Source organism: Lepidochelys kempii, chromosome 1 (genome assembly GCF_965140285.1).
Source record: "Lepidochelys kempii isolate rLepKem1 chromosome 1, rLepKem1.hap1, whole genome shotgun sequence".
Taxonomy (NCBI): Eukaryota; Metazoa; Chordata; order Testudines; family Cheloniidae; genus Lepidochelys; species Lepidochelys kempii.
Window position 1 is genome coordinate 234,262,419 of NC_136380.1, and position 12,967 is coordinate 234,275,385.

At 41.1% G+C, this 12,967-nt stretch overlaps 1 protein-coding gene across 5 annotated transcripts in view; it reads right to left on the reverse strand.

The window, feature by feature from the left end:
- The window catches only part of SOX5 (SRY-box transcription factor 5), a 547,425-nt gene that overhangs the window by 97,048 nt on the left and 437,410 nt on the right, over window positions 1-12,967 (reverse strand). For all 5 annotated transcript variants that reach the window (XM_073318355.1, XM_078849539.1, XM_078849535.1 and 2 more), the window contains exon 8: window positions 4,947-5,032. In XM_073318355.1, coding sequence (XP_073174456.1) covers window positions 4,947-5,032 — 86 coding nt within the window. The remainder of the gene's footprint in view (window positions 1-4,946; window positions 5,033-12,967) is intronic.

Here is a 12,967-nt window from a genome sequence, read left to right on the forward strand (position 1 = left end):
CACTCTATTTTTAGCACACTAGCTTGATCAGAGCTAGCATGCGTATGTCTCCCAGAAATGGAAATTACACCTCCAGCTCAAAGTGTAGGCATACCCATAGTCCCATGACATGACTCTAACATGATATGTATGCTTACAGGTTTGAATGCCCATCTCCAAAGTGGGGGAACTTAAATCCCCAAATTACTGGTCCATCTGTGAAAAGGCCATCTTCAAATGAGCTATACGCTATAGCAGGTCTTTGAACTCACCAGCTTTATTAAATCAAATATTGCTGAAGGGAATAATCCAAAGCCCCAGATGTCCTGAAGTCTCATTCTTGCTCATTTGAAATCGAACCACCACTCACCATCATCCTCTAGGAATGCAAGCCCTCTTCTCCTCTACACTACGCTTTGGCAAAAGTACTTTAGGGACTATACTTTTTTAACCCAAGTCCTCAATAGGGGAAAACTCACCCACTCCCCTAGACATGCTTTAACAGAACCTGTGCTTCCTGATGGAACATTTTACACAGTTGGGGCTGAATCCCTTTGATGCATCATATCAGTAACAAAGTGAAGCTGACAACTACTTTTTATAAAGTGAAGTCAGTGGGACTGAAACATGCTGGGTTGACAGTCCTGAAGACTGGAGTCTCTTTAGCCCAGATCTTCTAAGTTATTTAGGCACCTAACTCCAATTAATTTCAACGATTTGGGCCATACCTCCTAATGGCAGTAGGTGCTTAAATACTTCTGGGGAGCTGGGCCAGAAAAACTGTCAACCCATCATCTTTCACTTCCCCTGTGAAATGTCCATCAGAGAGCACATTTTCCTTTAAAGCATGTCTAGGTTAGTGGGTGAAATCATTGGGAGTTTGGTGCCTAAATACTTTTATTCTCAAATCCAGGTTCAAGCACAGATAGTGTTAATTCCAGTTTCTCCAACATGAACCTATCAAAATACGTCTAACGTGACCTGGAGGAACCACTTCTATGAATGTGACGGTAGTACAGTCTCCATGCTTATTCAGCACGAGCCTCTCAGCTGAAACTGCCACCAATTAGTCCTAACTGTGTCAGTTGTGGTATCTGGGTCCAACAGTGGGGACTTGGGGAGAAGAGGGAAAGGTAGGGCTTCAAATTATTTACCCTCTCAGGCTGGAGTTAGCAGGGGGCTATGCCATCACTCATCAAAAAGGTGTGCTTGCCTGGGGGAGAATTAATATGTTATATATCCCACTGTAAGAACACAGTGGAGACAAGGCACTTTAGTTTTGCTGTGAGATAGACAAGGCCAGGTGAACCAGGAGCGGGAGGTAGAGTGCTGAGCTCACCTAGCTACCTTGTGGTAAACACTGCTAGTACTTTGTCTCCAATTAGGATTTTACAATGAGATAGCTATCACATTTGTTATCCTGCCATTAAAAAAACAAAACAAAACCCTTTGCGTTGGAGAAGAAAAAGCCAGAGTGCGCCTGAGAGTCACAAACTCTCTTCCTGTTCCTTGTCTTGAGATTGCATCTCTTTCTTTGATCTCCCTAGAACACCACTTGACTAGTCTTAGTACACAAAGCCTGGAAGAGCAGCATAAGAAGCAGCGTGGGGAGAATATGAAAAAGGGAGAGAACGGGAGGTTATAATGTGTCATTTTGACCTCTCGAGGCTGGCAGACAGGGGGTTTAATCCCAGGTGTTTTCAGTGAGACACCAAGGTTACATATTATGCAGATGAATCTCTGAAGTGAGATAACCCTCTCCGCCCAATGGGCCCCCAGACTGTACTCACTGCACACTGACGTATGCCATTTGAAACTGGTCTAAGACCAGTAGTTCATTTCACACAGACCACTGAGGAGACAATCATTACAACCCAAATTAAATGGGATTTGAACTGTTTCCTGGAGGACAAAATGCTTTTTAATTCCATTATCTACATTCTGTGCCACTGATTCCCACCAAATAAGGTCAAGATAACTTTTCAAATATTTCCCATTCTTGCTTATGCTGGCTCAGCTCCACTGGCGTTAGCAAGCTTGGGAGTACATTCTAAATGCTGTATTATAAAATCCTTCTCAAAATAGGTCTAATTTACACAGTGCTTAAAATGGTAGCAGAAGTCAGAAGTCTGTCTACACTAGGGCTCCCTATATAGCTGACTCATGGAAATGAATCAGGTTTAGGAATGCAGGGATATTTCTCAAAAATGGTTTCCTAGTGTACCCATAATCTTATCTGAAAAGCTTCTTCCCACTGATGGACTCCCAAACTTGGCTCCGTTCCCAGCCCAAATCACAGGTGAGCAAGCCAATCAGTAGGGGAGCCTGCTCAGTGCTTTCCCTTCTTTCATGCTCATTGGCATAGGAACAAGAGGCCTTTGGAGCTTTACAATCCTTCAGCCCCTAAAATCATCAGAAAATTTTAATTAAACCAATAGTATCCACACACCGTCACATTTTCTATGATAGAATGGTCATTGTTATAGTCTTCCTTCTATTCAGAATACTTTAACTCAGTGCTTACTGAGTTACTGTCCAATCCTGGTCCTGAAATGAAATAGTCAGACTCTGACAACCCCCTTTATCACGGACTCTTTATTTCAGAGCAATTCTGAATGACTGCTAACTAAAGATCTGTAGATATACAAACTTCTGCTTCCTCAAATGCAAAGTAATGCACATTGGAAAAGGTAATCCCTAACATATAACATGAAGGGATACAAATTAGCTATTACCATTCAAGAAAGAGATCTTGGGAGTCATCGCTGATAGTTCTCTGAAAACATCTGCTCAATGAGCAGTGTCAGTCAAAAAAGCGAACAGAATGTTAGGAACCATAAGGTAAGGGATTGATAAAACAGAAAATATCATAACGCCACTATATAAATCTGTGGTACAACCACACCTTGAATACTGCGTGCAGTTCTGGTCACCCTATCTCTAAAAAGATATATTTGAACTGGAAAAAGTACAGAGAAGGGCAACAGAAATGATTAAGGGTGCGGAACAGCTATGTGAGGCGAGATTAAAAAGACTGGGACTTTGCAGCTTGGAAAAGAGACGACTATATGGGGGGGGGGGGATGTGATAGAGGTCTAGAAAACCGTGACTGGTGAGGAGAAAGTGAATAGAGAAGTGTTATTTACCCCTTCACATAACACAAGACCTAGGGGGTCACCCAATGAAATTAATAGGCAGCGGGTTTAAAACAAATGTAAGGAAATACTTTGTCACACATCCCACAGTCAACCTGTGGAACTCATTGCCAGGGATGCCTTTGAACTGGCTTAAAAAAGAATTAGATAAGTACACGGAGGACAGATCCATCAATCGCTATTAGCCAAATGGTCAGGGACACAACTCCTTGTTCTGGGTATCCCTAAATCTCTGACTTCTAGAAGCTGAAACTGAATGACAGGGGAATGGATCACTCGATAAAGTGCCCTGTTCAGTTCACTCCCTCTGAAGCATCTGACACTAGTCATTATCAGAAGAGAGAATACTGGACTAGATGGACCATTGGTCTGACCCAGTATGGCCATTCTTACATTCAATGTATGTTCTCATTCCTGTGTGTGTGTGTGTGTGTGTGAGTGTGAGTGAGAGAGGTGAGTATTACAGGCATTTTATCAGAGCTTAAGTTATTTCCCAGAAGTCATTTCTGGAGGATGACATATTTTGCATTACTTTTATGGTTCCCATGACTCCTAAACTGCCCTTGGTATTCGTAGCTCACAGGATCAGAAATTAACATACTGTGTATCTTTTCATACAAAGGTTCGTGGTGGTGCATTGAATGGGTCAGCTTACACACTGGCAGCCATTTCTGTGAAACTCAGCTGACTAACTTTGTAGGAAAGCCTATCAAAATTGTCCCTCATCCTCTCTTGTGCTGTCCAAACTAACTGTATGAAGTCCAGTTTGCCCTAGTTCTGATTTAACTTAATTCGAGACTGTGGTTTCACACCTGTAGTTTATAATGTTTGAGCATTTCCAAGCAGATATATATGCTGTGCATCCCATGTGGTTTGCCTAAAGATAGTAAATGGAAGAACAAAGCCTCAGTGGTGAGTTTAGTCTTACAAAAAAATGTCAGTTAAATTCTTGCAAAACTAAAGTTAGTTTGGATCTGGATCCCATTTATGTGAAACAACCACATATGTCAGAACATAAAGTTCAAATTGTGGATCTGACTATCAAACTTCCTAATATACAGTGGGTTTAGATCTGGTGGGTTTGATTTGGAACAGACAGGAAAATCTGGAAAATTCTCATTCTGATCCATGGTCAGATTTCAAACACCCTCAAATTTAGGATTATTTGTGTCCAGGGTTTTGAATCAGGCACAATCTAAACAAATCTGGGACCCAGACTAACTCTGTTGCATGGCTCAAACAAGATTCTGTAGTGTGTTTGTAATACAATTTTATAATTGCATAGTGTGTTAAATTAATATAATTATTAATTACCTGTGTTCTAGCAGCACCTAAAATATGCTGGGTACCTTAACACTACGTAGGAAGGCATAGTCACCACCCTGAAGAGCTTATAGTCTAAAAAGACGTAATCACATTAAGTGACTTTTAAGCAGTTTAAAAGTCGTTGTCAGGACAGGGCTCTTCTGTCTAACCGTGTGTTTCTTTTTGCTGGTTCACATGTAACCAGCCTTTATGACTTGCATCAGAATGTTGTAACAAAAAAGGAAAACAAATGGTTTTGCCTGTTAAGAGTGAACGTTCAAATCTAAAAATCAAAATTAATATTGGTGTAAAACAAATCTTCCCCACAGGTTAAAAAAACAACAACAAAACCCCAAGATGGTTTATGTTTATTTAAGCTTCAATGTACATTTTAAATGAAAAGGGTGTGCCAAAAACATTGTTAGTTTTGTTGTGTTCTAATGGAAAAGAAAACTGTTTTCCATAATTACTTAACCTTTGCCTCTTCTGCATTGTTTCCAGACTTACCTGCAGTTGGAGTGGGCCTAAGCCTGGTGTTGCTGCGGCAGCAGCTGCCATGGTAGTTGGGATCAGCTGAACAGGGTAAGGGTCACCTAAGTAAGAGAATAATAGAGGCGTCAGCACCTTTTATCTACTCTCCACCTGCAAATTAAACTCCTGCATTCACTCTTTCCAAAAGCCTTCTTTTGTGTGCCTTGCTGAGGCCTAATGAAAAGCTCTATTGTGAAGCCTTTTACTAACACTCTTTTCACAATTCTGGCTGAGAGAGGAATGTGAATAAAAGGCACAAGCAATTAAGGCGGAAACCTCATCCTTTTTTATGATGTATTTAGGGAAATGGAAAAAAAAGTGCACACTGATCAGAGGGCTGCACTTCAAAAAAAAAAAAAAATTAAAAAAAAAAGACAGAGAGAAAGAAAAGGAGAAGTATAACCTTGATATGATCACAGTATTAGGAGGGAACAAATTTATAGACTGGTCCAGAATATGAAGTTAATCAAACTGAGATCATTGTTTGTAAACTGAATAGCACACAGATCAAACTTTAGTATCTATGTGAACAAAAACGGCACATTCTTGAATTCTATATTTTCTTTTTGGTGGAAGCAATCTTGCTTTACAGATTGAGATCCCAATTCTGCAAAAGGCATAATAGTATGAAGTCAAAGGGACTCCGCACAAGTGTCAGGAGTCCCCTCACAGATCCCTTTACATGATTGGTGCCTTAATTTAGCGTCTTACCAAAAATGAAGATAGCTTAGGCTCAGCATCCTCCTGTGCTAGACACGGTGTAGGAATAAAATAAAATTTTTTAAAAAAAGTGGCAAATACTTTTAATGAGAAATGTTCATTATCTGAAGGAAAAAAAGGTAGCCCCCTCCCGCCAAACAAACAAAAACAAGGAGACATGTTTCACTGTAAAAAATAGTCACTTTTGGTTTGCCTTTAAATGTCTTACTCTTAAATGAATTCAATTCTTGTCCACCTACTAATGAAACCAATGGGAAAGCTGGAGCTGCAAGCTTAATAGAAATGTTACATGCATTATATTCCTTGCCCAAATGACAAAATGTTTAAAAGCTTTCCACTCAATTAATAAGGATCATCAGACCATTCGTGCATGGTGCAATGATCTGCTAATAGATACGATTAGCATGGCATAGAATGAGCCATTTGAAATAAGACCATGACAGACACAGAACATTTTATTAGGTAGGCACTCTACAAGGTTGCAGTACATTTGATTAAGCGGACACAATAAAAGTTTCCCTCCAGGATTATACTTTCTTGGGCAAATTGATAAAAGAGCAATTTAAAAGGCCATGCAGAATGCTACATGTCATGATGATCAATTTATTATTATTATTATTATTAATAAATGATATATTTGTGACGACATCAAGCGTAAGTGCCCGGAAACATGAAATGGGAGAAAAGCAGTCATATTTTTAAAATACTGTAAATAGGCTGTGTTGTAAAATTTGGTGTACGTTCTTTCAGGAAAACCACTAATGTTTATGTTGACTTTTTTAGGACACATAGTCAAGCAGTGTAAGAACCAACAACATAACCCAGGAATCCTGACTCCTAGACTTCTGCACCAGCCACCAGTCCACATTTCCTTTTCTAACTTAGTTTTGATTTTTAATCTCACTCTGTTACTGTTCCACATTTTTCAATATCCCCTTGATTTCATTTAGGATTCCACTTCCTGTTTAATATCATTGATTGAATGAAGTGATTCTTTAAATTTTCTAATCTAGAACGTTACCCAGTGACGGAAGCAGCAGCTAGTCTTAAAGACAGCCGAGAAAAAAAATCCCAAAAAAGTAACAGACTCAACATTCATAGCTTTGTGCTACTCCCAATGCCACAAGAACCTCAAAGGAAAATCCCAGTTTCATTTTGAATGACTTCTTTCTAGAAATGGGCAGATTGCGCAAGTGCCAGCCACACAAGAAACCAAAACGATTGTTTCCCTCAATTCTAAAGAGAAGAGCAATTAATGCTGATGTGCGCTGAAGTGTAGTTTTTAAAACACTAAGTTGTGTGGAGCCAGGATCTTGTGTGCTCCCTGTTTTCGATAGTCATTATTATTATTGTTGCCATTGTCATTAATTAGTAATAATTAATATTATTTGGTTGTCGACACATTTCCAGTGCTCCCAAAATATTTTTAAGAACAATACATATACAACAAAAGCTTAAAAGCTTTTGTGACCCTACCATGAATCTTTTGGAATCGGTAATACTTCTGTTACTTCAATATTACTATGTGCTAGGATTTTAAAATTCCTTTTATTAAGTGAAGTAGCCCTTGCCTACTGTAGGTTTTTGTTTCTTAAAACATTTCCCACCATCGCAACTCCTGTGGCTAGTCTATACTAAATACTCCCACTGTTGCAACTGACCCAATGTAACAATAGTGGGAAAGTTTAGACCAGGTACAGTAATGAGTAGAGGCAATATCAGACTTCATTCTTCTAAGTACTGTACACACACATAGCAAGAGACTGGCGCTGTCCCTTAAAAAGACAAAACAAATAAAGAGTGGGAGGGGAAAATAAGAGAGGAGAACTGACTTGCCCAGTGAATGTCACACAGCAGGCCAGAGAAGAGACTAAAACCCAGATCTCCTGACTCCTATCCCAATACTCGCTCCACTGGAGCCCACTGCCTCTCTGAGCAGTCCTTAACATTTCTCCAGAACTGGCATTTAGATTTGTCTGAGCAGTTGTATTTAATGCTTAACACTTCTTAGGGAAATGCATTTCTTAAGCATTTTATTAATGCTTCAGTAAATGTCTCATTTTTAGATCTAAACGGTCCTTTTCCAAGTACTGGGAACTTTTTAGGAATGTGAAACAAGATAGTCAGCTATTAGAAACAGCTATTTCCCGACCAGTCATACGCTTGTATTACTCAAACAATCCACTTTCAAACAGTAGTATTATACTGAAACCAATCTACAAACGCAATCATGACATACTGCCGTATTACAACCGGGAAGGAATTAGTGGCTACCAGTCTCCCTTTATCTTCTAGGCAACAGCCAAAAATACAGAATTTTGGGAGGATCCTTTAAGTTCCAAACTATCAGCTACAATTCCTGGACAAAACAATTTTTAAAGGCAGGTATTTGCTGTTTTTTAGTTTTTTTACGAACCAGAGGGAAGGGTCTGGAATGGAGCAAGGGGTGGAATTTGCATCTTAAGAGAAAAGGTAGAAATGATTTGATTACCTCCTAAATTCCTCTTAATTACAAATACACTTATTTCCCACCTCCACCACTTTAGACAAATAACATAACTCAAAAATGACAGGGGGCAGGACAGAGCAAGAAAGAGCTTGTACGTAGTGGTGATAGCCGGGCATGAGAGAGAGGTGTATGACATGTAGAGCTCTAGGTGGGATGGTATGTTTTGGAGATTGTGGAGGGCACAGGATGAAACAGAGAATTGGGAGTCTGGGAGTGCAGATTGTAGGACCATCCCTCAGAGGGTGACTTCAAGGTTTGTGGAAAAGGGGGTGAAGAGGGAAAAGAAATTTACAGGGGGGAAATACAGGACCACAGAGTGACCTGGAAGAGGAAGTAATGTGGTTGCAGAGGAGCATGCAAGGCAAGGATGGACCTGGTTTGTGGGAGAATGAGGGTGAGGTGGGACTCGGGTGGTTTGTGTGGAGCAGAAGAGCGTGTGGGGGGAAGTTGCCTCTGGCTGATGCTCAGACACTGTAACAGATTGCCTGATTTGTTAACTGCTGCAGAAGCAGCCTTGGGAGACTTCTCAGTGGCCAAAGTGCTGAGATTGGTTCCAGTGTTATAGAGTATAATTATTTTTCAAAATATGAAGAAGATGGCAGAGGTGAGAACTGCGAGAGCATGGAGACCCATAAAGGCAGACAGGAAAAAAGGCAACTGAAGAAACTGGGATCTCCTGATGTGAATCCAACGCTTTCTATGAAAACATGTAGGGTAAAATTTTCAAAAGCACCAAAGTGACCAAGGAACCTAAGTCCCCATTCACTTTCAATGAGACATAGGCCCCTGCATGCCTAAGTGACTTTTGAAAATAAGACAAACACCCAAGTCACATAGGCGCTTCTGAAAATTTTACCTGCATAGACTAGGCCTTTTCATCCTTTGTTTCAAGGATGCACCTCTCCGCTCCTTTCCTGCCTACCTATACATTATCACTGGTCTCCTGCTTCTCTGCTGTGCAGACCGGATCTTTGGTATTCCCTTCACTTCCGCTTCGTTACCTTGTCCCACAAGCAGCTCTCTCTCTTTGCCTCTTCTCCTGCAATCTTTTCCCTGGTCCTATATGCCCTACAACAGCGATACTCTGAAAGACTCGTGAGCTGCAAGTGGCTCTTTAATATGTCTTATGCGGCTCTTGGCAGCACATAATATCAAAACACTGTGCTGCTCTGGGAGGTCCCCAGGGGGCCTCTGCTCTGGGGGGGTCCCAGGGCTAGCCCCACCGGCCGCTGCTCCGGCCGCCCCCAGGGCCATGGTTCTGGCTGCTGTTCCAGCCGTCCCTGGACTGCTGCTCAAGCGGTCCCTGGAGCCAGCTGCGCCGGCCGCTGCTTGGTTGGTCCCCGAGGCCAGCTGCCCGGGGCTGCCCTGAGGAGCAGTTGGCCCCAGGGCCACTCCAGCTACAGCCAGTTGTGGCTGGCTGTAGGGCTGCTCCACCAGTCACACTGGCCGCTGCAGAAGTCACAGAGGTCGCGGAAGGTCATGGAATCTGTGACTTCCACGACCTCTGTGACAGACACACAGTCTTACTTATTCGCTATATAAATCCTGCTACACACTAATGTTAAATTATAATAATGTTTTGACAGGATTCTTAGGTTGCACCTGCTTGCAGAAACAACCAGAACTAGTTGAAAATTTCTGATGAAATATTTTCATTAAAATTGGCCTTTTATCAATGTCATGATTTTTTTCCTATGATTTTTTTCCCCAATTAAATTAGAAAATGGAAAATTTAAGCTTTTTGTTTTTTAAGTTTATTGTTTTTCCACCCCCTCCCCATTTTCACTGGCAAAAATGGAAACATGAGAAAGATTGGAGGAAGGAATGAAAACAGAAAAAAAAAGGAAAAAATTCACAAGTAAAAACTTTACAAAAAAATTAATTAACTGAAGCATTGATCCTTTTTAAAACTGCCAAACAAAAATGCACATTTCCCCCAATTTTGATCAGCTTTAGAAATAGCTCAGTTTAAAAATATGTTTTTATTACTTAAATATCTTTATGATGAGCACTCAAGGGAAGTGGGTACAGACAGGTATCCCACAGGAACACTTCTCACCACTCATTCATACTTGTCCATTTCCACACTTTACTTTGATGGTTCTGATGTGGAAGTAGGGATGTTCGAAATACTATGGGAGGACTGGAAATAGATGGGCACTTGGGCACAATTCACAGCTTCTGTCCCATGAGACAGTGAGGGGCTCAGGCCTGACCAGGGAAGGTGGGGGAGAGAGAAAGAGAGAGCGAGCAGGTGCCATGGAGGGACCACATGACAGTATACAGCCTGACTTCCTTTCAGGAGATCTATGTACAGCTCCAGTTGAACATTTTTTTTTTTTACCCACGGCCTCTGGAAGCTGTGGGCAGCTGTGCAAATGTAAACAAACTGTCTGGCGGCCTGCCAACGGATTACCATGATGGGCTGCATGCAGCCCGCGGGCTGGAGGTCACTCACCCTGGTGTAGACGTTCTTGCTCAGGTTGGAACCTGGGCTCTGAGACCCTTCCCCCCATCCCCAGGTTTTAGAGCCCGAGCTCCAGCTCGAGAGGGTACATCTACACTGCTATTTTGTGTGCCATAGCAGGAGCCTGAATTTGTAGACCTGGTCTCCCGAGACTTGCTGTCACAGGGTTTTGTTGTTGTTTTGTTTGTTTTTGCAGTGTAGATGTACTTTAGGTGCCCAAATATAGATCTAGGGTATGTCCACATAGCCCGTGGCAGCAAGCCTCTCAGCCCAGATCAACAGACTCAGGGCAGGGGGGCTCATGCTAGTGCTCTAAAATCAGCTGTGTAGACAGCACTTTGAAGCTGTGGCTCAGGCTGGGGCCCTGGCTCTGAAGCTCAGGGAGTGGGGGCAGGCTTCAAAGCCCAAGCTCCATCCTGAGCCACAACTTCAAAGCATTGTCTAGACAGCTATTTTTAGACTGCCAGCGCAGCCCTACTAGCCTGAGTCTGTCAAACCAGGCTGGAACGCTTGCTGCCACGGGCTCGTAGACCTTCTCCCAGAGATTCAATTTTAGGCACCCATTTTGGCCTAGGAATTGAATTGAAACCACCCACTTATTATTATAGAAGCCACTATTTTCTCTGTCTAGTTCAGATTTATTCAAGCTACCATGCAAGCCTCCCCCCGCACCACTAATTCGGCAATTTTTCTTGGAACTGAAAAACAAATCACTGGTTTCTCTTGTTCCCCATCAAGATACTTTTAGTTCGGTGTCCAACTCTATAGCAGTGACACACTCTCACAGAGCATACTAGGCACACTCCTTACCAGAAAGCATCTAATTCTTGCTGTGCCAATCCACAGTTTTTATTTTTGTTTCTTATTCTGGGGGATGGGAAGATGAGGGTTTAGTCATATGATCATTCTTTTCCAAGGCGCAAACAGTAGCTCTAAAAGATGATTAACATCCTTACAAAGAAACTACAGTATGTGGTCCTGATAACACATGGTTCCTATTTTTGTCATTCTGATAAAAGCGTACCATGTCAATTTTCTCTTCTTGTGATTTGGTGGTTGTCATTGACCTGTATGTCAGCTGATACAGCTGACACAGTTAAATCAGAAATTAGCATGCAGTCTCTTTAGAAGCCAGACTTATGGACCCTGCGTACAAGAGATTATGACACAGCCCACATGATAACCCATTAAACAATGAAACATGTGACTAACTAAAAAACAGAGATACATCAGCAAATATGCCCAAGGAAGTTTATGGTATTTAACTCCAAAACATTAATTTTATTGTACTGTACGAGGAACTATTAACAGAGAGTTTCATTTGTTATTGGATGTACGGAATATTGTTCAGAAAATGGAGGAACAGTAAATTCAACTTATTTTAATTTTATTAGGCGTGGCTTGTCCACTTTCTCACACATTTATGCGTATTTTAAGGGGTAATTAGCTATTTCATCAATAATGTTGTGTGCTTATTTTATTTAGGAAATTTCCAGCTGTAGTGAGCTGACATATAGCAAACATACAATATACCTATTGTATATTCACATTTTTTCCCCAATTGGATATGGTTGAAGCTGTGATTAAAGTGCTTTCCAAAAAACCCAAGTGGATGACATCTGACTGGAAACACAATATGATTTGTTACAACAAATTTTCCATAGGGGGAGGGAGGAAAGGGCAAAGAAAAAGAAAAACAGGTTTTGTTTCCAAAATTTGGCATGTGGCCATAAAAATAACATAGGTACAAGCAAATAAAACACCACCTAGGAGCCATCCTGAGAACTAGTGAATGATCTGGAAAACATATTTGGTAGCAAATATGGTACTACATAATTTTTTGAAGTGTAGTACCAGTAATCATCATTTCTAGAAACAAAACAAAACTGAAAAAGCCATGCCACTCAAATGGTCACATGAATTTCAGCTTAGAACACTAAATGTGTTGTTGATCCACTAGGCAAGCAGCATTTCTCGCACTGGATTGCATCAATCACAAGGGGGGAGAGGTGGGGAGGAGTCCAGTGTAAAATGCAACAGTGTCATAGGTTTGTCAACATTTTTATTTTCTTTTGTAAAAGCATCACCAAACATTTAAACAAACAAAAAAGACAAAGAAACAATGGGGGAAAACTCTCCGAAATAACAATTTGTATTTATTCAGTGCTTTAATTTTGAAGGATCTCAACATTCTTATCAAAGTATGGGCTATATATTATGCCTGTAAGGGAAGCCCACACTAAGGGGTGGTGCAGAACTACACTGCCTCAAAGGGGGCACTAGGAGGCAATCTGTTTGAGA